General features: G+C 49.3%; 1 protein-coding gene across 3 annotated transcripts in view; it reads right to left on the bottom strand.

The window, feature by feature from the left end:
- The window catches only part of ALDH1A3 (aldehyde dehydrogenase 1 family, member A3), a 36,445-nt gene extending 17,843 nt beyond the window's left edge, over positions 1-18,602 (bottom strand). The window contains exons 1-7 of one of the 3 annotated variants that reach the window (XM_011965252.1): positions 17,966-18,602; positions 12,615-12,719; positions 10,462-10,602; positions 5,451-5,580; positions 5,072-5,133; positions 3,998-4,126; positions 2,007-2,120 (exon numbers count right to left, since the gene is read on the bottom strand). In XM_011965252.1, coding sequence (XP_011820642.1) covers positions 2,007-2,120; positions 3,998-4,126; positions 5,072-5,133; positions 5,451-5,580; positions 10,462-10,602; positions 12,615-12,719; positions 17,966-18,064 — 780 coding nt within the window. In that variant the 5' untranslated portion in view covers positions 18,065-18,602. The remainder of the gene's footprint in view (positions 1-2,006; positions 2,121-3,997; positions 4,127-5,071; positions 5,134-5,450; positions 5,581-10,461; positions 10,603-12,614; positions 12,720-17,965) is intronic. The other 2 variants (XM_011965253.1, XM_011965254.1) reach the window with 2 other exon arrangements.
- Positions 18,603-22,243: the final 3,641 nt, after the last annotated feature.

Raw genomic sequence — 22,243 nt, 5'->3', positions numbered from 1 at the left:
GAACTTGGCCCAGATGCAAACATCAGCGAACATTCTGGACAAGCCTGGGTGGTACTGCCACCACCTCGCTCTCTGCCCAGGCGCTCCAGGCCCCGATGGTGTCACTTCACGCTCCTGGCCTCTGCCAGCATCTCCTCCCGTCTGCCAGCATCTCTTCCCATGCTAGACCACGACATCCTGGGATCCTTGGTCTGAGCTGCTCCACTTACAGGTGGGAGTTGGAGCCTCTAGGAGCCCACACAGCTGGCTGAAAACAGGGCCACCACCTGCTCACCTGTCCTGGTGCCCGTCCTTCTGAGCCCAGAAGACTGGTCCAGCCAGTCTGGTGAAGGGCTTCAGGGACCACGGGGTGACTCTACCCCTCACTAGAAACAGCTGAAATTCCAACAGCCCAATAGGGAGGTGGTTCTGTGTGGCTCTTTGGTGTGATCTGAGGGAACCTCCAAGTGTTAGAGAAGTAGCGGGGGCAGCCAGCCTTCAGGATGAGAAGGAGCCAATTCTCTGGAAACACACTGTAAGACTGAGGCTGCCGCAGACAGGCAGGGAGTGAAGGGGTGCACTATGAGCAGAAGAGCCACTCACCAGTCATGCTTAACGCCCCCACGGGTCTCTCCCATTGCCCACCGCACCCCTGGAGGGGTGGGCTGGCCCATCATGACTCGGTGACTTATCTAGGGCAACAAGTAAAGCCTAGCACCGTGAACTTCAGAGCTGGGAAGACCCTCAGAGACCAGCACAGACACGGAGGCCTAGAGCCAGAAGCTAGCATGGGGCGGCCCGGGCTCTTTCGGGTCTGAGACTGTTTTCTCCAAAGCTAAGGTGTAAGTGCATTTTAAACATCAGCAAGCTCATGGGTGATGGCTGAATGAGGTCTGGAATCCATCCACAGGGACAATGTCTGTCCCCAAGCAGAGTAACGGCATCCATTAGGGCTGGACTAACTGAGGAGGGGGATGGGGACACTGATTGCAGTCGATGTTTTTTTCTTTTTTAAGTACAGAAGAAGTACTTTCTCATTAGAAGTAATTCCACACAGAGATGTATGTAAATTAAAGGGAGAAAGCCTTCAGCTTCCCTCCCGCTCTGCCCCTGAGCCCACCCCATAGGTGGCAATCAGTAATGATTTCTTGGGAATCCTTCCAGACAATTTCTACTTCTACAAGCACACGCTTTTATGAATGGGATCATATTGTGGGTGATTTTCTACAGTTTGCTGTTGTGTGCTTCAACAATAGATCATGGATAGCTTTCCTTGTTGTAACGGCTGTAAAACATTTCATAGAATGAACATAACATCCTTGAAAATATGTCCCTGAAGCCTTATGAGAAAATTTCTTTAAGTAGTTTGTTTTTTTTTAATGGAGCTTCTGAATCAAAAAGTTTTTCACTTATAAATGTTGGATGAGTGCTACCAAAACACCGTCATCTTAGGGAAAGTGTCGGTGAGTACCTGCTTCCCCATATTCTCAGTAGTATCATTTCAGTTTTTAGCAAACTGGCAGGCAAAAGGAGAGTCCGATTTTGTTTGAATTTGCATTTTCCTGATTACCAGCAAACTAGTTTAAGCTTATTGGGCATTTAGTATTTCTATTCTCTGAACTACCCATTTTTCTACCATTCAGTTTTTCTTTTTTTCATTGATTTGTAGGAGCACTTTACATATGATGGATATAAATTCTTGGAGCACCGCATGCATCACAACTATTTTTCTCTGAGCTTGTTATTTATCTCTTAATCTTAATTATGGTGTTGTTTGACAGATGAATATTTTACATTTTTACTTTATCTTATCTCTCAATCTTTTCTTCTAAGGCTTCTGAGTTCTATTGGATATTTATTTACTTTGGAAACCAGGCCAGTGACTTTTAAAACTGGTTGTTATATACTAAAACATGGTCAAATTTAGAAGAAAAACAAACCATATTAAAGCCTGTCAAAGGAAAAGTTCACGGGTGTCAAGTAACACGCCACTTTCACTTTCACCAGCACCCCGTGAGGAGGGTTACCTCTGTGGACCCGGTGAAGGCGATCTTGTTGACCTGAGGGTGAGAAGAAATTGCTGCTCCCACTGTAGGCCCGAATCCTGGCACGATGTTCACCACTCCTGGAGGGAACCCGGCCTGGGAAGAAACCAAGATAGCACTTGAAGAAGAACAGACTTCACCCACCATGGATCCACATTTGGGCCGAGAGAGCCGTGGCTGTGTCACATCCCCCAGGGAAGCCCGGGCCGGGGTGGATTTACCCAGGACCCGGATGCAGTTGCCCTTGGGCACCCTAGGAGCTGACCTGGGCTTTTTACCCCCTACTGCCAGCCCAGTGTGCAGGCTGGGCAAGGGGAGATGCCCACTTCTCCTTCCAGGGGGGACCCCATCCCAAAGTGATGTGCAGTGCAAATGTGTCATTATGCTGCAAGGTGGCCATGGCCCACTTGTAGCACAGCACCTTTCCATGTTGGTGGGGAGTGTGTGTGTGTGAGAGAGAGTGTGTGTATGTGTCAAGGGGAGAGGGGCAGCTTGATCACAACCCCCTGCCCAGGATCAGAAGCACCTGCAAAACATCTGCCCAGAGCTTCAGTTTTCTCTTTTTCTTTTCTTCTTCTTTTTTTTTTTTTTTTTTTTTTTTGAGATGGAGTCTCTCTCTGTCACCCAGGCTGGAGTGCAGTCGCGATCTCGGCTCACTGCAACCTCCGCCTCCCGGGTTCATGCCATCTCCTGCCTCAGCCTCCCGAGTAGCTGGGACTACAGGCGCCTGCCACCATGCCTGGCTAATTTTTTGTATTTTTAGTAAAGACGGGGTTTCACCGTGTTAGCCAGGATGGTCTCGATCTCCTGACCTCATGATCCGCCTGCCTCGGCCTCCTAAAGTGCTGGGATTACAGGCATGAGCCACTGCTCCCAGCCCAGTTTTCATTTATTAATCAGATCCGTTATTGTTCCAAATGGTGACAAGGTATCGCTCCCTTAAAGTTCTTTGCTTGTTCAACCTAAGTCTCACCTGGAGCAAGCCCTTCTGGAAGGCAGGGACTGCCACCTCGTTCATGTTCATGCCTCGTGTTTTTCATATACTAAGCCTCTTTATCAGGCAAGAAAAACAAACGAGGTGGAGGATGCTCTTCCCCACCTGTCCTGAGGCTTACTTAGAACACATTATTTCAGAAGGTCAAGATTTTAGGCACGGTGCTTGAGTCTTTAGATTTTTAGGCACTGTTTCTTAACAGTTGGGATTTTCAAATTCCTAAGTCTCACCAGTGTGACTTAATTATGCCCCACATCACCAAAGGAAAGCGAGAAACTGACTCATCACCAGCTGTTCCCACCTTGCCTCTAAGCAACCATGGACCTGCCTCCCAGTCATATCAGTCTGACTAAGAAGAGAAAGGAAAGGATCTTTCCTTCTGTCCCTCTTTGCTTTCTGTTGCTTTCTCTAAATCTTTGCTCCATACAACCTGGGGATGGAATGACAAAAGGTATGTCTGGAAGGAGGTGTCCCTTTGGGCCTCTATTTCCCTAAGTTCTGGCTGTCTGAGGGAGAAGAGATTGCATTCAGAGCAGAGGGCACTGATTAGCAGGGACCTGGCACACAGATAGCTGCAGCCGCCCAGCTGGAGCTGGCAAGGCCACCCCTCAGGAGAAAAACAGACCATTTCATAAACTGAGAATGCAAATCCCAGGGAACCTCCCAAATATTTGGCTCCCTCTTGGTTGACCCCCATGCAAATTCTCTAGACAAACCACTGGGTCCTCAACCATAGGTTTGAGCCCATAATAAGAGTTAAGCATTCTCATTAGGACCACTGGGAGGAATGGAGTTTCTCCAGCTCAGTGGCCACAAGCAGGAGAAAGAACGTGCAGTCGCCAAGCAAAACACTGGGAGTCATTCCCTTCCCACTCAATTGCCAGCAGTCTGCCACTGTCCCATCTCGTGATGGTGGCCTGGTTCCTAGGAGTGGGAATGTTACCAAGAACACGTGATATTTTCTTTCTGGATGTCTCACCTCTTTGATCAGAGAGCCGAGATGAAGGGCGGTGAGGGGAGTCTGCTCCGCAGGCTTCAGGACCATGGTGTTCCCACAGCAGAGGGCGGGTGCCAGCTTCCACACCAGCATCAGCAGGGGGAAGTTCCACTGCGACAGAGCACAGGGGCTTTGGGGGCCCAGATCCACCCTCCCACCCTGTCCCATGTGCCCAGTGATGCCTTTGTGGAGGACACTTGCTTTTCATGGTCTGGATTTGGGGTATATGGGGTAACATAGGAGTGTGCAATGATCAGAACTGCATTCCTGCACACTTCTTAAGTTGCATTCTGGGTGGTACTAATAGGTAACCTTTGCAAAGAGGATGCTATTGTATGTGTTCTACCTCCCCCTCTAAAACGTCTGCTGAAGACGTGTCCTCCTCCCTGCCGCCATGGACACTTTTCCAGCCCTCACTTCATGTTGCCACCTGGCTCTCCAGCTTCCTGCCTGGCTGTTGTTGCAATGGCCAGAGGCGTCCCAAACAGACAGGCAACACTGTTGCATTTCTTGGGGCACCTATAAGCATCCCCACTGCCCAATGAATAAAGTCCCGGCTCCTTGGCAGCCAAAGCTGCTGGAAGCTGGCCCACACCACCTGCCACGTGTGTGCACCCTCTTCCTCACTTTTGCTCCTGCCTGAGCTCTAGCCCCACCAGATTTCCTGCTGTTCCCTTCCAAGTAGCCCAGACACCTCTACACTTTTGCCTAGGCCATTCCTACTCCTTGGAAAATGATTTTTGTTGTTGAACAAATCTTTCTTATCTTTAAGGCTCAGTTAAGAGACCACCTTCCTGGGAATTCTGGCCATTCCTGACCACTCTGGCTGGAATGCACAGTGCTTTCTGTGGCATGCCTAAAGCTGGCCTTAGGAGAGCAGAAATGGGGTGTAATCCATCTCAACAGCCCTCAAGCATGGAGTTCCATGCCACAAAGAAAATGCTTGTTCAATGCTAGTGCAATCAGATAAAAACACACCAGAAATTGAGTCCAAAGGACACAGGGCAGTGGGGCGGGATCTACATAGAATCTACTGAGAAAAGCTGCCATACTTACTGGAGTGATGGCCCCACAGACACCAATGGGCTCATGCCTGGTGAAGCACACAACGTTGTCATCTGGAAGAGGGTTACATGGTGGGAAAGGATACACTCACTTAATCCAGGTTAGAAACTTGAAGTAATAAAAAGACAAGAAAGAAACCAACAAGGGTGCCAGATTCAAGTCTTGTCTATTATACACAGAAGTGATTTGACCTCAACTTTAAAAGTGAAGTTCTTAGAAGAAGAATTGGCAGTACCATTTGGAGAGGGAGTGGGGCTGGGAATGGTGACTTGGGGAAACAGTCAGGAGGGGCTCTGGATTAATGAAAAGATATAGCCTCAAAGGGACTATAATATAAGCTATAATATAAGCTATAATCCACCTTGCTCACCTGTGGGGATGGTCTTGCCCTGGATTTTGTCCGCCCACCCTGCAAAGTATCTGAGGGTTCTAATACAGCCCTCCAGGTCGATGAAAAAGGCATGAAGAAATGGCTTCCCTGTATCCATCGTCTCCAAGGCCTGCAATAACAAGATGATGTCTGTTTTGGACATGATTTGCTTTTCTTTTGTACTGTCAGGCTGTTAAAGATGGAAGTTGGGGAGAGAACATAGTCCTAGGACATCACTCTGTAGACCTCACAGTCAGATGTACCTCTTCAGAAAGCATGACACCAAATGTAAAGTGAGGCCTGTCCCTGAGTGTGAGGATTGCTTTTATTTCAAAACACCTAAAGTGGGCCAGAACATAGACATGCACCCTCTTTGAAGGATGCATGGAGGCAAGGCAGATTTAAAGCCGTGCTGGGAAGGAATGCACACTGGCATCTGATCTTCCATCTGTAGCACAGTGGCCTCTGCCATGTGGCCGGTCGTGTGTGCCTGTGTGTTCCCAGGAAACTCTCTGAAGGTTAGCTGGCTTTGGGGTGGCTGTAGTGGGAGCTGCCCTCCTCGAACAAAAGAGAAAGGGAAGATGTAGGCTCTTCCTTCTCAGCCAGGCTGGCCACTGTGGCTGTGGAAAGTGACCGAGCCAAGAAGGGTCACGCCCCCAGCACAAAGATGCAATCCTTCCCTCCTGCACTGCAGAGTCCGGCCGGATGCAGAGTCGGATGCAGAGTCGGAAGAGAGCAGACTGCCCTGCTGGTGAGGGAGGTGATTACCCAGGGCGAGTGTGCAGCCACTCAATGGCAGGGATTCTTTTCTATTTCCAGCCTGGGTGGAAGAGAACCCCTTTGTCCCTCAGACAAGTGGTCCCAGTTGAGCCCAGCGCTGAAACCGCCAGTCATCCGCCTCTGCAGGAAGTGGCCGCCCTGACACATAGCCCAGGGCTGGATTCTTGTGAAAGAGTCAGTGGAGTGAGGTGATGATTGACAAAGGAAGAAGAGGCCCCTCCTCAGGCCCAGGGCCTTAACCCCAGCACACTCCCCAATGTCTCACCCAGGCCCCTCCTCAGGCCCAGGGCTTTAACCCCAGCGTACTCCCCGACGTCTCACCCTTTGAGCTTCATGACTGTATTCCCACTTCAAGGTGCAGGCACAGTCACTAACGGTCCAGTGACTTGGCCAAGGCCACCCAGTGAGGCAGCAGCTGAATTCGGGGCATCTACTTCCGGCCAGAACAGCAACTGGCCTTTAGAGGCTGCTCCTGGACACGTGTGCCTGGAAAGACTGCAGGACAGCCACTCCAGATGCTTGGGCTACCCCAGCTCCCCTTTGCTTCAGGAATGAACCAAGCCCCCTCTAATTAGGAGGCAACCACATCTGCTGAACCCTAGTTAAGTAAGTGGGATTTGGGTAAGTCCTGGAATCTCTCCCTGCCTCAGTTTCCTCATCTGTAATTAAGAATAATAACGGTTCCTACCTCACAGGGCCAGTGTTAGAGTGAAAGGAGTCAGTGGACACAGAGCACCAACCATAGTGCCCGCCCATGGTGAGTGCTAGATTGGTGTTCACATGAGAACACTGATGATTACACTGATTATCGTCATCTTCCCGTTAGGCACCAGAGAAGGGCTTGGTGATCCTCACCTGGGGGCCCAGACAGGGCACTGGGTTGCTGAAGACCACAGGACTGGTCTAGGTTGGGGGTGTGTGTTCTGCCCCCAGCAGCTGCCGCTCAGGGACTGAGTCAGGCCAGTGTGACATCAAGTATACTCTACTGTTGGTTCCTATAGATTTCACTCAAGTGTGAACTTTCGTTTTCCAGGGGAAACCTAGCAATTGCAAATAGTGCCAAAAGGCCTCTAACACTGACCTATGCCAGACAGTAACTGCATATCTGTCAGTGGAACCAGGAGTTTATTCTTCGCTCTTTTCTGGGATGGAAAAAGACAGGACTTCAACATCCAGCACTGAGGGTAAGTGCAAGACATGGAGCCAACATTCTGCCTCCAGTCCTGGCTGGGTGACCTAGGACAGGTTATTTAACCTCTCTGGGCCTCAGTTTCTCATCTCTGAAGTGAGATAAAAAATCCTACAGCTCAACAAAGCGGGTGACGTTGAGCATTCAACAAGCATTGCTACAACAAGCCAGATCCATGGCGAGCATTCAACAAGCATTGCTATTTGTTTTTATTATTAACTTCAGCAAGTTTGCTTACTGGAATGACAACATGAATTTACCAGGTTGGTTTTATGGAATTTCTCTGAGCAAAACCCAGGTCATGACTAGGTTTAGATGGGAAATTATTAGAAAAAAAATTGTGCAGGTGAGTGAGTATGAGTGCTAACTACATATTGAAAGAGTCATCCTTTAAACAACTTGTTATTGTGGCTCAATCATGAGTAAACCATAGCCACTCCTAAGTTTATTTCCTTTAGCATTTTAAGAGAAAAATGTGCCCCCTGAGAAATTAACACATCATAACCCTCAGATACTAAAGAATGACAGGAAAGTGCCAGGAAAACAGCACAGCAGGGCTTACAACTAGAGGACCCAGAAATGGCACTTGGGGTGAAAAGGAGAGTGGATAGGGAGGGCTTCTGTTTGGGAGCTCCCAAAATGAGCACCCAAAGAGGAGAGCTGGGGCCTGGGTGCCCCAGCAAAGGAAAGCCATCCAGGGGCTGCTGGATCCCCCACATCTGTTTCCAGACACTGAGCACAGAAATAAACACCCAGCTCTGTCAAACCACTGAGCCGGCAAGAGAACACGCTCCATGAACATGCACGGAAACCATATCGAGGTGGAGAGCAAGGGGCGCTCTCTTGTGATGTGGTCGGAGTTTTAAAAACCGTGTTTGCCAGTAATTCTCTTGTCCCTTTCATGTTGTGGCAAAGAGCTGGATCTTATTTCTTGTGGGCAGTGAGGTCCCAATGGCAGAAGTGATTTGCTGGGTTTGCATTCTGAGGTCCTCCAAAGCTCTGTCTGCTGTCAAAACACAGTCGTGCCAGGACAATGGGGCAGGCTGAAGATGAAGGTGGCTTTGCAGCCTCTGCTTCTAAGATGATACTGACACTTAAGGACAGGGTTCGGGGGGGTGCCCAGGGCATATCCTCTCTAGCCTGCTATTAGTCCACACGGACATTGCTGACTGATGAGCTCATGCCGGGTTAAAACAGAAATGTTTTTGAAAAAGCCAGTTTGGCAGCTTGAGTGTTGAGGCTGGCTTACGTTGCAGGAAGAAACCAGAGGCTCCTCAGAGAGAAGCGCTTACCCTGGGAGGTTGCTACCCTCACCCGGGGAACATGTGGACTGGCCGGGCTGACTGGGAAGGAAGGAAGGAGAGCTTGAGTTTCTGTGTTGATGCACCCTTAGGGAAATGCACCCAAGAGTAAGGCCTGAGAGTTCTTCCACCCTAAGAAACACATTCAGAGGCAACAGCAATTTCCGTGTCCTGGCTGACACCCTCCTTTAAACAGTGGCTACCCTACTGCTTGTTCCCGACATCAGAAAAACCATTTTTCCAAATCAAAGGCCAAAAAGGAGATTTCCTCCCCTACAACCGGGCCTCGAGGTTTGGAAGAACTTTTAAAAACAAGAGGCTGAGATGTGCAAGGACAGGATGCAAAGGACCTCACAGTCCAACGTGGCCTCTGATCACCCCCTCAAGACCAGAGGAAAGTCTGAGGATCCTGCTAAAGAATGGATTTACAACTGATGAATGCCTTCACAGCCCAACCTCATGGGGTATGCTGCATCAATCTCCCCACCTAAGGTAACTAGAAATTACTGGCGAGCAGTGCATATAGCTGAGGTTAGAAAATGGGTCTTCACATGGCCTTATTATGATAACTGCTATTATTAATAATAGTTATCATCTATTTAGTGCTTACTGCATGCCTGGGGACTCTGCCTAGAATTTTTTTTTCTGCCTAGAATCTTAAATAGACCATTCTTACACCACTGAGTTATCATTATTGGTGACATTTTACATGAAGAAATAAATCTCAGAGAGGTTTCACAAGTTGTCCAAAGTCACACAGCTAGTAAGTGGCAGAGTGAGGATTTGAACCTACATCTTTCCTACTCTGAGGTTTCCTATAACCAGGCTATCCTGCCCGCCCTCACCACCACTCCACATATGCTTGCTACTAGTCAGTTCAGGGGTGGTTGAGGAATAATTTTAGGTCACATGAGAACAGTTTTTTCCATGTTAAGTGGTGGCATTTATTTTAGTAAGTATTAGAAAAATAAAATTAGCACATCAAATCTGTGATTTCATGAATATTGTTTCTTAGGATGAGGTTAAACTTAAGTTTAAAAGCGAGTTAAGGGTGGGCACAGTGGCTTACATCTGTAATCCCAGCACTTTGGGAGGCCAAGGCTGGTGGATCACCTGAGGCCAGGAGTTGGAGACCAGGAGTTCAAGACCTGGCCAACATGACAAAACCCTGTCTCTATTACAAATATAAAAATTAGCCGGGCATGGTGGCAGGCACCTGTAGTCCCAGCTACTCAGGAGGCTGAGGCAAGAGAATCATTTTAACCTGGGAGGTAGAGGCTGCAGTGAGCCGAGATTGTATCACTGCACTACAGCCTGGGTGACAGGGAGACTGTCTCAAAAAAATAAATAAAATAAAATAAATAAAAGGGAGTTAATACAAAAAAGAAAGAAGTTAAGTACATAAACATACAGGTGGTACCAGGATATGGCCTAGCTCATAGTCACCAATCTGTGAGTGCCCCAAGTCTGAGACCACTGATATAGCTGAACTTCCTACAGACAACCACTTGGTCAAGAAGCTGAGCTGCAGAGGACAAAAGTCTGACTTCAAAATGAAAGGGATTCAGTCCAGAGGCATCAACACCTGCATGGATTGCCAGAGAGCTGTATCTCAAAGGACGGAACAGACCCACGACCACACAATACCAGGACCCTGATATTTTTTCCCATACCACACAGGGGACAGGACCCTCACCGAGGCTGGCTCATCCCCCACCGGCCCCCATGTGCGTGTACTCACGGCCAAGGTGGCGCGGTCCCTCTCCACCAGGTCAGCCAGCTGGTGCAGCAGCCGCCCACGACTCAGGGCATCCAGCCGGCGCCATGGCGAGCCCCTCTGGAAGGCAGCCTGTGCAGCCTCCACCGCCTTGTCCACATCGGGCTGAGTGGCCAAAACAACAGAGAGAGGGTGTCATCTTTTGATGTGACTGCAGTTTGGGATCGCGGCTGTCAGTTACAGAGAACAGCAGAATTGTGCCGCTGGCAGACAGGCTGCAAGCAGCAGCAAGTTTTTCAATCACTTGAGTGGCTGGGAGCATTCAAGTGATTTTTTTCTTTTTTACATCTTAATATTTCTACAGTGGTCAAATATCATCTTAATATTTCTACAGTGGTCAAATATCATCTTAATATTTCTACAGTGGTCAAAAAAACAAAAACATTTGTTTCTGATTATAAAAAACATTTAAAAATATTTCATAAAGTCACCGACCCTGAGTATTTTTCTGGGGGACCCAAGGACGGAAAGACTTTCCACTGGCTGGCTCACCGTGAACACACACAAGCCTGCTGTTCACAGACCAGGTGGGAAATGGCTGTCCGGCATTTTATTCCAGCTGGGAACCGGTGGTCCAAGAGTGAGAATGGGGAAACATGTTCCTTTCTGGATTGCAGAACTGACCATCATGGAACAGTTCGCAGACAGGGAGGAACATGGAGGCCTTTTTTCTCCCTTCAGCCTCACTCACCCCATGGGAGCAGAACTGGATCGTTTGTGCACTGATAGCATAATCACAACAGAACCTTTTTTCTAAAAGGAAAGAAGTGAGGGCCATTTAGAGTAGTGTCATTCTTTCTCCTTCTCAGGAAAACGGGCCACATTCATCTCGAAGGCCCCTCCGTGCCTCTCTCTTTCTAGAAGGTACAGCAAGGAGTGGATGCCAGACACTAGGCAGGAGTGAGTCTACCGAGACTCCATGTGTCCAGAGCTGGCTTGGGGGTGAGCAGAAGCTTGGCAGGGGAAACGTGGGACACTAAATTTCTTGTCCCAGGCTCTGGGGTGGAGGTCAGGACCTCTCCAGTTGCAGAGTGTGGGGTGGCCTCTGGCTCAGAACAGTCACTCAGACCAAGGGAGAAATCAAGGCCCAGGGCAAGGGTCTCATTCTCCTCCCAGCATGTGTACAAGGCGCTTGGGAGTCTCCTAGTGGAAACCCCATTCCATGTCATGGCTTCCCCCCGATGCCCTCACATTTTTCTACGAGCTCCTCTGTGCCACTTTCTTTGTTAGCAGAGCCTGTCATGAGGTGCCACACAGAGGGGGGTCTGTATAGGTGCAGCCGCTGTGCATTTGCACATCTGTCACAAAACTCACGGGCAGGATAAAATCCAAGCCTACTCTGCACACGCCCTTCACTCCATCCACTTCCAACCTCATCAGTTTGCTGACTAAGAACATGAGTCCAGTGCTCCAGCCATTGAGGAAACATTTACATCTCCCTGCCCTCAGTGGAAGGGCTTTACCTCTGCACTAACATTCAAAATAGATTTAATGGCCTTGCCATGTATAAAGGACACATTCAGAAGTCCCTTAACTTCCATATTACGATATAGACCTTGCACTTGGAAATAGAGTGATAAAGGTTACCGCTTTCCATGCTCATGTAAATTTCTAGGAGAAAAGAAATCTGGTGGTTACATTGTTAACTATCCCAGCATCACCCAGGTAGCAACTATTTTTTTCCTTCAAGTCTATTTTTTTTCTAAAATGTCTCCTGCCAGAATGCTGCATTTGTTGAAATACACCAGCCGGAAATGCTTTATGGAAAGATTCTTTAATGCCTCCAGGTCCAAATAATTGAAAAAAAACAAAACAAAACAAAACAAAAAAACCTTTCCTTTAGCCATATGATGAGGATAGGTGAGGTCATCCTCATAGATGGAGAAACATCTATCAAAGGAGAATGATTCTCTGCAGAGGATCATCAGTAATTGATCCCATTCTGTGCCACATGTCTGAGAACCACATGCCAATTCATGCAGCTAGCCCAGGCCCTGCCCCTAGGATGGGCCAGTTCTATCTTATAGCTAAGCCAAACTGCTTCCTTATCCTTTGGTCATCTATAATTGAATTACTTAGAGCAACTTTTTTTTTTTTTTTTTTTTTAAAGTATTTACCTTATCTCCTTCTTCCACTTCACATATTTTCTCCAGAGTTGAAGGGTTATATGTGGCAAACTTTTTTCCACTCTTGGATTCATGCCATTCATTGTTGATAAATATCTAACCAGGAAAGGAAGTGTAACGAATTAGGTTTAGATCAAAATCATATAATTTCAACATGCTAAGGACCTTAGGTAACGTCTTATCCATCTTGTCCACCTTCCTCCCTGCTGCTTCCCTCTCTCCTTCAACATTTTATAGATGAGATCCGGAGGGGGACAGAGTCCCAGGACCACATGACCAACAGATCAACCAGGACAGACTCGAAATTCAAGTTTTGGTCAAATAAAACTAAAGTCAGTTAGAGATTTTTTCTAAATTATTATTATTTTTTCAGCAATAACATGGATTCACAGAGGAATGGCTAAGTTAAATGGTTAAATAGAGGCTGTGAATGGAATCTTATACCCTCATAGACTTTGGAAGAAGAGTCAATAGGTTTATATATATAAAAGTCCCAAGCAGTCCGCCTGCCCCTGAAGGGTAAGGACACACTGAGCACTCCCTTTCTCCTTTCAGCGGCAACACCTAGCAAGACTGATTACCAAGGAGCTCAATTTGAGGAGGATCTCACCATTACCCTTCAGTTTTCACCAATGCACATCAGCATGTTCCTCCCCAGCATTCCCCTTAAAATGTGTAATTTCATAGCAAACCACCATGGCACATGTTTACTTATGTAACAGACCCGCACATCCTGCACATGTACCCTAGAACTTAAAATAAAAGTTGATAAAATGTCAAAACAAACAAACAAACAAAAAAACCCCACAAAAACCTCCGAAGCTTGACAATAAACCAGTGTTGAAATACAAAGTTAAATGTCTGGGTTAGAAACTTTCCAGGTTACATTAAGAGATGTCACAAATAACTGTTTATATAACCCACAGAAATCACTTTTCTGGGAACCTCAGTGATCCAGAATGCAGATGAGAATGAAAATTTTTTAAACAAGATATCATGAGCAGACTAAGAAGAACATACAAACTTCATGCACTGAAACATATGTACTATTTACTGTTAGTTTACACTAAGTTCTAATCATCTTAATAATGTCACATTAAAAGAGAGGGCTTTTGGAGAAGAACTAGGAACAGACATGACAGACAATACACAAAACACATTCTGACAGCACGGAGGTCCCCGGCTGCCCAGCCAGAAGACACACAAACTCCTGCTACACCAACTTGGAATGGCTTCCTCATCACAGCCTATCACAGCATCAGAAAAACCTTTGTGGCAGAAATGGCTAACATGCATGTCTATCAAGTAAAATGCCATCAATAATTTCTGAGTACAGAGTTAGTTCATCAGGTTCCGTTTTTACCTCTATCTGCATATGGTATATACATAGCTTTACTTTACTTCTCTGTGAATCGTTTAAAGGAAGAATTGCGTCCCTCAAGGGCTAATTTCAATTATTGTGAAATTGATTCATTTGGAATATTTGACTCCCCAGTGACGACAGATGAGAGAGGGCAGCCATCTCCTAAGAATGCGTCTTGGTTACGTTCTCTGTATTGAGCTTCCTGTATAAACTCCACAGCTCGAGCTTAATACCCGGGTGATGGGTTGATCTGTGCAGCAAACCACCATGGCACATGTTTACTTATGTAACAAACCTGCGCATGTACCCCAGAACTTAAAAGTTGATAGAATGTCAAAAACAAAAAACAAAAAACAAAAAAACACAAAAACCTCTGAAGCTCATGCGTGAGGAAGCCTGGTCTGAGTCCTCTGGGGACCAAGCACAAGAGGCAGACTCTGGCTGGGCAGGTGAGCAGAGACCAGCTGCCCCCCAGTTTGGAATCCAGGACCGAGAGCATCTGTCACCAGTGGGATGTGCCTGTCTGGCTTCTGGAAGCTTAGCATCTCCAACGTGAGGCCAGGCCCCCAGGGAAGTGCACCAGGAAAAGGTCAGGCTACAATTACAGGTTTATTCTTCCAGCTGAAACTAAATCCGAGAGTTCACTTTTGCCATGCAGCAAGTCATCACTTGGTAACAGCGAGAAATTAATAACTAGGGAAGAAGAGTTAAGTTAGTGCGGGGAGGAAAGTGCAGCCAGGAAGAGGGGCCCATTTGTAGAAAGATGAAATTTCGTGGGTTAGATAATAGAGACTGTCAGTGAAAATTGCTGATTCTAGGTCCTTCCTGGTATCAATTCCAAGGGGGAGGGAAAATGAGAAGGTGGCAGAAGAGAATATAAATAAGGGGACTGAAAACAGATTACAATGATCGGATGTCTGCTATACTTCATCTCCAAGCACGCTCCTCCAAAAAAAATTACTGTTTGTTCATGACATTGATCTGTAACCAGCAACCTTAAAACAAAATCAGACTATTTGACTCTAACCGTATTTTCCTATCACTATGTTTTTAATTTTGTAAAATCTTTTTCTTTATACCACACTACAGTAGTAAGTAATCTTGTAAGTGGTTTCTACTGTTGATTTTTCTCTCCACAAAAACAAAACAAAAGCACAAATATAAGGAAAGGGTATATAAATATGGCCTACTGATTATGCTGGCTGTATTGTTCTGAACTCCAAATCAGAGTAAAGGGTCTAGAAGGAATCATTGTCTTTGATTTGTGGATTAGCATACGACAAACCTTATAGAGGTATAGCATTAAGCTACATTGAGCTGTAGACATGGTTCACATTTTACAAAAGGAACAGAATGACATGGAATCAGGACTGAGCTGTAAGGTGTCTCAGGTTGAGGTGAGATGGCAGTCATGCAAGTGAATCCTATTGATGCCAATTTCCAGTAACTTCCATCTGACAACAGGCCACTCAGCTAAACTCAAAAAGAATATGCTTTCAGAAAAGGAGATTTGGGGGAATTTTATTTTTCATAAGAGAGATAATAAAAACTGGTGTTTTAAAATCAGAAAACTTTGAAGAGAATCTCTGCTACTGGAAGAAATTTTATAAGGAAGGAAAGAGGTCCCCTAAATTAGAAGGGACTTCCATCCTCTGAGATCTGTGTGGGGACCCTGGAGGGGCTCTCAGCTCTCCAGAATCATACAGCATGACCCTAGAGAACGCAATGTTAACATGTGAGGACGAAAGAAGGGGCTTTGACAAAGTCATCCTTCTGAAAGTTAGACCACCCTGGAAATGGCACTGCTGGGGCTGGGGCTCAGATGGGCCAACGCTGGTGTGTGCCCCATTATCGAGAAGCACCGTGAGTCAGTTTTGGAAAATAGCAGACCACTGCTGGCTACCATGCTCCACCGTCTGCTCTCCTGCCAGGCCGCCCACCTGCCGGGCCACTCACCCACCCTGGGCCTCAGTCCTGAACTTCAGTTTATCCCGCTCCTTCCCTCAGCAGGCACTGTTGGTGGCCTCACTCTCGGTGGCCTCTCCTGTCCAGACTCCCTGAGGCCTGTGCCAGGGCACTGGCTGGCCACCCTCAGCCACGCAAGCTGCCTGGGTCCACAACTGCTATGGGGAGGTCTCTGCAGAGATGGGCCAGGAGCCAGGACAGAGCAGGCAGCAGCACTGTCCCCCAACGGGTGGGGAGGGAGCAGCCAGTGTGAGGCAGTTGGGGCCTTCATCGCCTGGGAGACCCCTCAAGATCCCAGCACTCCAGGCCCATCGACCACCTTCCCTCAACCTCACTCCTTCACTGGTTCCCTTTAACTGGCAAAGGTTGCGCACCCACCAAGACAACAGGCAATTACTGCTCTGTGAATTGTCTAAGATCGCCATAAGGGCTACATTTACACTTTAAAAGTGTCCTAAAAATCATAGAGAAAGAGGTAAACTTTTGTGGTCAGATTGCTGATAGGACTCAAAAACATAAAAAGTAAAAGGACCATAATACATTTACTTTCTTGTTTCTATATATAGTATTTTGAAATCCTGTACAACCAAAAGAAAACAAACAACCTCCCCACTTCACCACCCGCAGCAGCAGTCAAGCACCTAAGGCTAGGGTCTTACAAAATTAAGGTATCATTTTCACTCTTCCCAGAATTCGTGTTGGAATTTTCACTCTGAAGCTGATATTACAAAGAAAACTACATTAAGAATAATTTTCAGCGTTTAGTTTACAGCGATGTGTCTTTGTTGATTACAGAGCCTTCTGAAAACACTTAATTTAAATGTCATGTGATCAGAGGCTCAGCCGACATTGGGAATTAAGTGCCAAGAGACCTAAATCCGAAGGCCACACGTAGTGCCCTGTAACTTTCTCCGCTTGATTAACACTCTTTGAGAAAGATAATTGCTACTTCTTAAAGTAAAACGGATGAGGAAATTCTCTAAGTGCGGTGTCAGCTGGAGTTGGGGGCTATGGATAAAAGCAAAAATCAAGAGAAGCCAAAGGTGGGGAAAGTGAAGGCAATGGCTCTCGGCCTGGCCTGTGCCTCTAAAGTGCCCCAGCACCGGCCCATGGACAGAAGCGCACCCCAGACAGCCTGGGGGTGTCCTCCATTGGGTCGCGCTTCCGCACCCGGGTCTCTTGGCCCTCCTCAGCCCCAGCTCAGAGGCCTCGGAGGCCTTACCATCTTCTTTTATTCCTTTCTGCCCCAGGCAGGTAATCTCACCGTTCTGCCAACGCTCTAGCCTCCCAGCCCACAGCGCAAGGAGGCAGAGAACCGTGCGCTCCTGCGGCGCGACGGAGCCTGGCCGCTGGGCCTTGCTACCCACGGCTTCCCAAAGGCCCAGATCTGCGACTTTCCGAATCGCGCTCCTTGCCTGTAAACACCGGGACCTCTGGGCTCCGGGGAGGTTTCATCAGTAAGTGAGCACCTTCCTACTCCCCCTATTCTGCTGGTGAGCTGGGTATAAACTAAGCACGGAAGGTGCCCGATGCGCTTTGCTCAGAGGACCTGTTTCCCCAGTCTTCTAACTGCAGCTCCGCGATCTGGTTCCCGGACTCTCTCTTGGCGTTCTCGGGCACCTCTGACCTTCTCAAAGCCAGACGCGTCCACCCGGGAAATCATTCCAGGGGTTTTTGGGGAGGGAGACCACCGCGCACCTCCACTCGTGATCAAAGCAGTGAAAGCACACGTCGGGGCCTCGCAGGGATGCGTGCAGCCTGGCACCGCGCGGGCGCTAGACGGCCTCGGTTTCCCGCCTTCGAGGCTCACAGCGCCGAGCCCCGCCGCCGGCGATCCCGCCCAAGATGCCCCGCGAAGGGTGCGGTTTCGAGAGGGCCGAGCCCCGGTAGGGGCTCGGGTCTCGGGAGCGCCCGGCGGACCCTCAGCCTACTGGTCCCTCGCCCACGTCGCCCCGAAGCTGGCTGCCCAGCGCAGAGGCTGGCGGCCGTCGGGTGGGAGGGGCGCCCACCTCACCTTGGTGAACTTGACCTCCAGGTTGCGGATAGGGCGCGGCAGGGCAGGCGGCTTCCTGTCCGGCTGCCCGTTTTCCACGGCCCCGTTAGTGGTGGCCATGGCTCCTCCGCGCTCCCTGGCCCGAGGCGCCCTAGTCTGCGGCGCACCGGCTCGGCCTGGGCACTGCGCAGCCTGCTCCCGGGGTGACAGCTCCCCGCCGCTTTATGCAGCGCCCCACGCCTCCCTCCCGAGGGGGCCGTCTAATTGGCTGCAGGACCGGAGGAAGGGCGGGCGGGCTGCGGGAGGGAGGAGAGGGAAGGGGAGGGGGGCCCGCCCGCTTCACCCCACCCCGCCCGCCGCCCCTGCAGGAGCCCGAGTGCCGGCAGCTCTGCCCGCGTGCTGCGGACCGTCCCGGCTACCGCGCCGTGCGCTCTCTCGCCCTGGAGGTTGGCTTTGGACTAGCTCCCCGAAGCGCCGCCGGGCCCCGGAAGTCGCAGGGCTGGGACACCCGACCGGGCAGGGAGCTGAGCCGCAGAGGCCACAGCGCCCAGCTGCCTCCCCGAAGCCGGGCGAGCTCTTCCCGCGGCACCTGCAGCCCCCTCCCAGTCGCCGCACAGAGCGCTCGCCCAACTTCGGCCGGCTTGCAGCTCTCCGGAATGCCGGCTCTCCGCTGGGCCCTGCGCCGCGCCGGAGTCGGGGCTCCTGGCGGGGCTGCCCCGCGTCGCTGCGCACGTGCCCTGGTCTTCGGTCCAGCGGCCCGATCCCCGCTCGCAGGACAGACACCCGCTGCGCCCCACCCTGCCCTAGCGGGGACCGCCGGCTGGCGCACCCCGGCCCAGCTGGCCTGGAATTTCCCTGCGGCCCTGGGGCTTCACACGCAGTGGGGCAGAAGGCGAAAGCAAAACGCTGGACCATTCCAGCTCTACGCTGTGGAGCCCTGGCGCCGCTGGGACTCTGACCTTCACAGGCGCACACCGCCCTCCATCCCAGAGCCCTGGAGTGCAATTAATTTGGTTTTTTAAATGCATAAATTATACCTCGATTAAAAAATGATAATTAAAAAGAAAGCACATGAGATCTTTGCTGCTAATCGTTTTAAGAGTTGAAACTCTTGTCGGGCATAACTTCCCAGGAGTGGGAGGTAAGTCTAGCTCCTCTCCTTTTGCCATTTGGGAAATGCTCCATCGACCCCCAGGACTTGACACAGCCCCCATCTGAGACACGGAAGCGGCTTCTGATGCATGCCATTCCTCAGGTTGCTGGAACAAAGACGGGAGGCACGAATTCCTGACAAAAGCTGTGCTTTAATCCTCAGATAGGCTCAGGCCCTTCAGTCCATCTCTTTGTATGAGTAACCCCAAGTAATCAACAATGGAGAGGGGTCTTCTTATTTTCCTGAGACTCCTCCTGTTTTGAGGCCTCCGTGTCCGTCTCTGTCCCCTGGTGTCCTTCTGGATAGAGGGATAAGTTTTGAAGCTTTTGGAAACCCCGCATCTGTCCCTTACCCTGTGGTGGTGGAAAGTTCTTGTGCTGCTATGGCCTGGAGTGCACAGCTGAGGCCGGGAAAAGGGGATAATGGACCCTCGAACGGGGCAGCCTTGACCAGTATCGGCTGGCTAACACTGGTGAGTCTGAGCAATGCCAGCTCTTTCCTCAGCTGCTTCTGCCAAATCCTGGCCTCCCTGCCATCTTGACTGGCCCCACGGCTCCCACTTAGGTCTCCTGAAAGCATCTGGGTAGATGTGCCATGCCAGGGCCGCTGGCTGGGTGCTGAGCCCTAGCATTTGGGTGCCTGAACCCAAGAGGACCGTCAGGGTGTATCGACAAACCCTTCCTGCATAGATAGAGGCCAGGAGCCCAAGGCCAGTGGGTGCACCAGGCCCCAGGAAGCTGCAACTAGGGATGCTTTACAAACTGAACTCCCATTCTGAGACTTTATCTGGGATCCTGGATGGTTGAAATTATGTCGCTGCCAGGATTTTTTTAAGAAATCTGAAATAAAATTTATAGAGGAAATTGTGTTAATTAAATAATTTTGGATTAATGGGGGAGGCAAATGGCATTGAGCTTAGAACTCTGCTCCTTTAGGGAAGATAGTTGAGCCTGTTTGGTCAAAGACAGACAGCCACCACTTTGTTGGCTATGAAGTCAGGAATGAAAGCCACCTCACCTCACACTCAGACGTCCTTGTGACCCGAGGCGTGATCTCAGCAGCCAGTTGCAATGATGCCGACTGGCTCACCTGCAGCTCCTCCGTTTGATACCCACGTGATCCTGGGAGCCTGAGATCAGAGTGGAGCACTTAGCCATAGACTTTGTCACAGAGAGCAGATCAGGAGGATGGGCTTAGCTCTGGGCTTGTCCAGACAAGCAGGCTCTACCTCTGCTCCCATCGGCGGGAGGGGTGGAGGCAAATGTGCTTCTCCCCATTTTACAGGTGAGTAAACAGAGGCGTGCAGATACTTGTCCCAGACATCACCATCGGGGGAGAAACTAAAGCCAGACTGTGTGAGAGTGAGTGGTGCACGGCAGGGAGGAGGGGCTTTTCTGACATTCCTCTGTCCTATTCTTTCAGGCAGGTGAGCACCTATGACCCAGGGCGGTCCCATGTCATTGGGGCTGCATAGGACATAGTGAAGACACCAAGTGCTTTGAAGGTCAAAAATGGTGGGAGTATCCCTCTTCCTTGTGCCTTTCCTAGGAATCGTACCTCCTAGCTGTGGCCTCAGAGGCAGGGGCCATAGGGGCTGGAAAGGAGGAAGATTTATTTTTGCTCACAGTGTGTTGCTGGGTGTTCGGTTCGGTGGTGAGTTGCCTGAGCATCGGAGGTGGCAGAGGCCCAGCCCCTTCTGATCACATCCCTGACCTGAGTTGCAGCTATGCACCCTTGGGTTGGATATTGATCTCTCTGAACTTCAGTTTTCTTTTCCATAATCTCCTTCCCACTTTACAGTGTTTGGGGAGGCTCGAGCAAGATAAGGCTCTCAGGAAGTGCTTTATAACTTTAAAGGGCTATCACATACCAGCTCTTCATTTTCGTATTCTTCCTGGAGACTGGTTCCTCTTTGCTGGCTTTTCTTCTTGGAAGTCAGCAAGTTCCCCCCACTTGTCTCTGGCTTGCTGGAGCTCCCCAAGTCAACAGTCCCTCTGCTCATTTCATTGTGAAAAAGTATTTATTCATTTTGTTTTCAGCTCCGTGGTGCTGCTGTTGTCTGCTGCTTGTCTTATTGGTGCATCAAATGAGCTGAGTCCCGGACATGTCACGTTGCAGGCTTGTTTGCAGATGAACACTTAGTAAAAAGAAGCATGAATAAAAGACTAAGATAAAACAGAAGTCAGGTGGTCACCCCCTAAGTTCAACCTCATTTCATTTTTAAACCCATAATCATTTGTGGGTGATGTTGGGGTCTGAAGCAAATGTAATGAATAATGATGATGATATTGATGGACCCCCTGCTGTGTTTCATGTTATTTCAGATCTGGTACCTGAGCCTTGTGGAGAGATGCCCAGGTCTGCTGAGCATCCCTTGTGTCCCCACAGCCTCTGGTCAGCTGCAAAGCTGCCTCTCCCACCCAGTCTGCTCACCTCCCTCATTGTCGTGGAGTTGAGGCAGGGGCCTGGGACTTGGGTGTGCATTCTGAACCCCTTCCTAGAGAGCCAGGCCCCTGGGCTGAGGGTAGTTTTTTGATGTAGGGAAGCCCAGTCACCCCACTGTGTAGCTCTCAGGCCAGCTCTTGGGTGACTCAGGGAGGTGACCTAACTTCAGGTTTTTTGGCTATAAAATGAGGGTGGCCTGTGCCCCTGTGGTGAGGGAAGGTTGACTTCACTGTGAGCACCTCCCTGCTGGTATCAGTGAAGTCAATTCCATGTTTCATGTGAGTCATTCGGTGTTGCCTTAAGCTGACTAGAATAGGCAACTACTTACCTTTCAAGCTTACTATAAATTAAGACCCATCAAATACTACAATATTGTTCTGTCCTCAAGGGACACACAAACAAATCTTTTTCCCTGCGAGTTTCCATCAGTGATTGATTATATGGAGGCAGGAGCACCCCAGGTTGGAGAAAGAGGAGCTGATAACACCCAAACACGGTGAAGAGAAAGGAGCTGCCAGCCCACCACACAGCTCCTCCAGCTGCTTTCTCTCCAGCTCTGCCAGTCCTTTCTGGTCCTGGGGAAAGCCTTCCCCACACAATATTAGGCTGAGGCAAATCAGTCTTAGACCAGGCAGAAGCAAACAGAGAACTCATTACATAAAAGCAAAGAGGACACATCATGGTATTTGCAGGTCAGCCTC

The sequence above is a fragment of the Mandrillus leucophaeus genome, unplaced genomic scaffold, assembly GCF_000951045.1.
Source record: "Mandrillus leucophaeus isolate KB7577 unplaced genomic scaffold, Mleu.le_1.0 Scaffold719, whole genome shotgun sequence".
Lineage (NCBI taxonomy): Eukaryota > Metazoa > Chordata > Mammalia > Primates > Cercopithecidae > Mandrillus > Mandrillus leucophaeus.
Note: the sequence above shows the minus strand (reverse complement) of the source record. Positions and strands in the feature narration are given on the sequence as shown.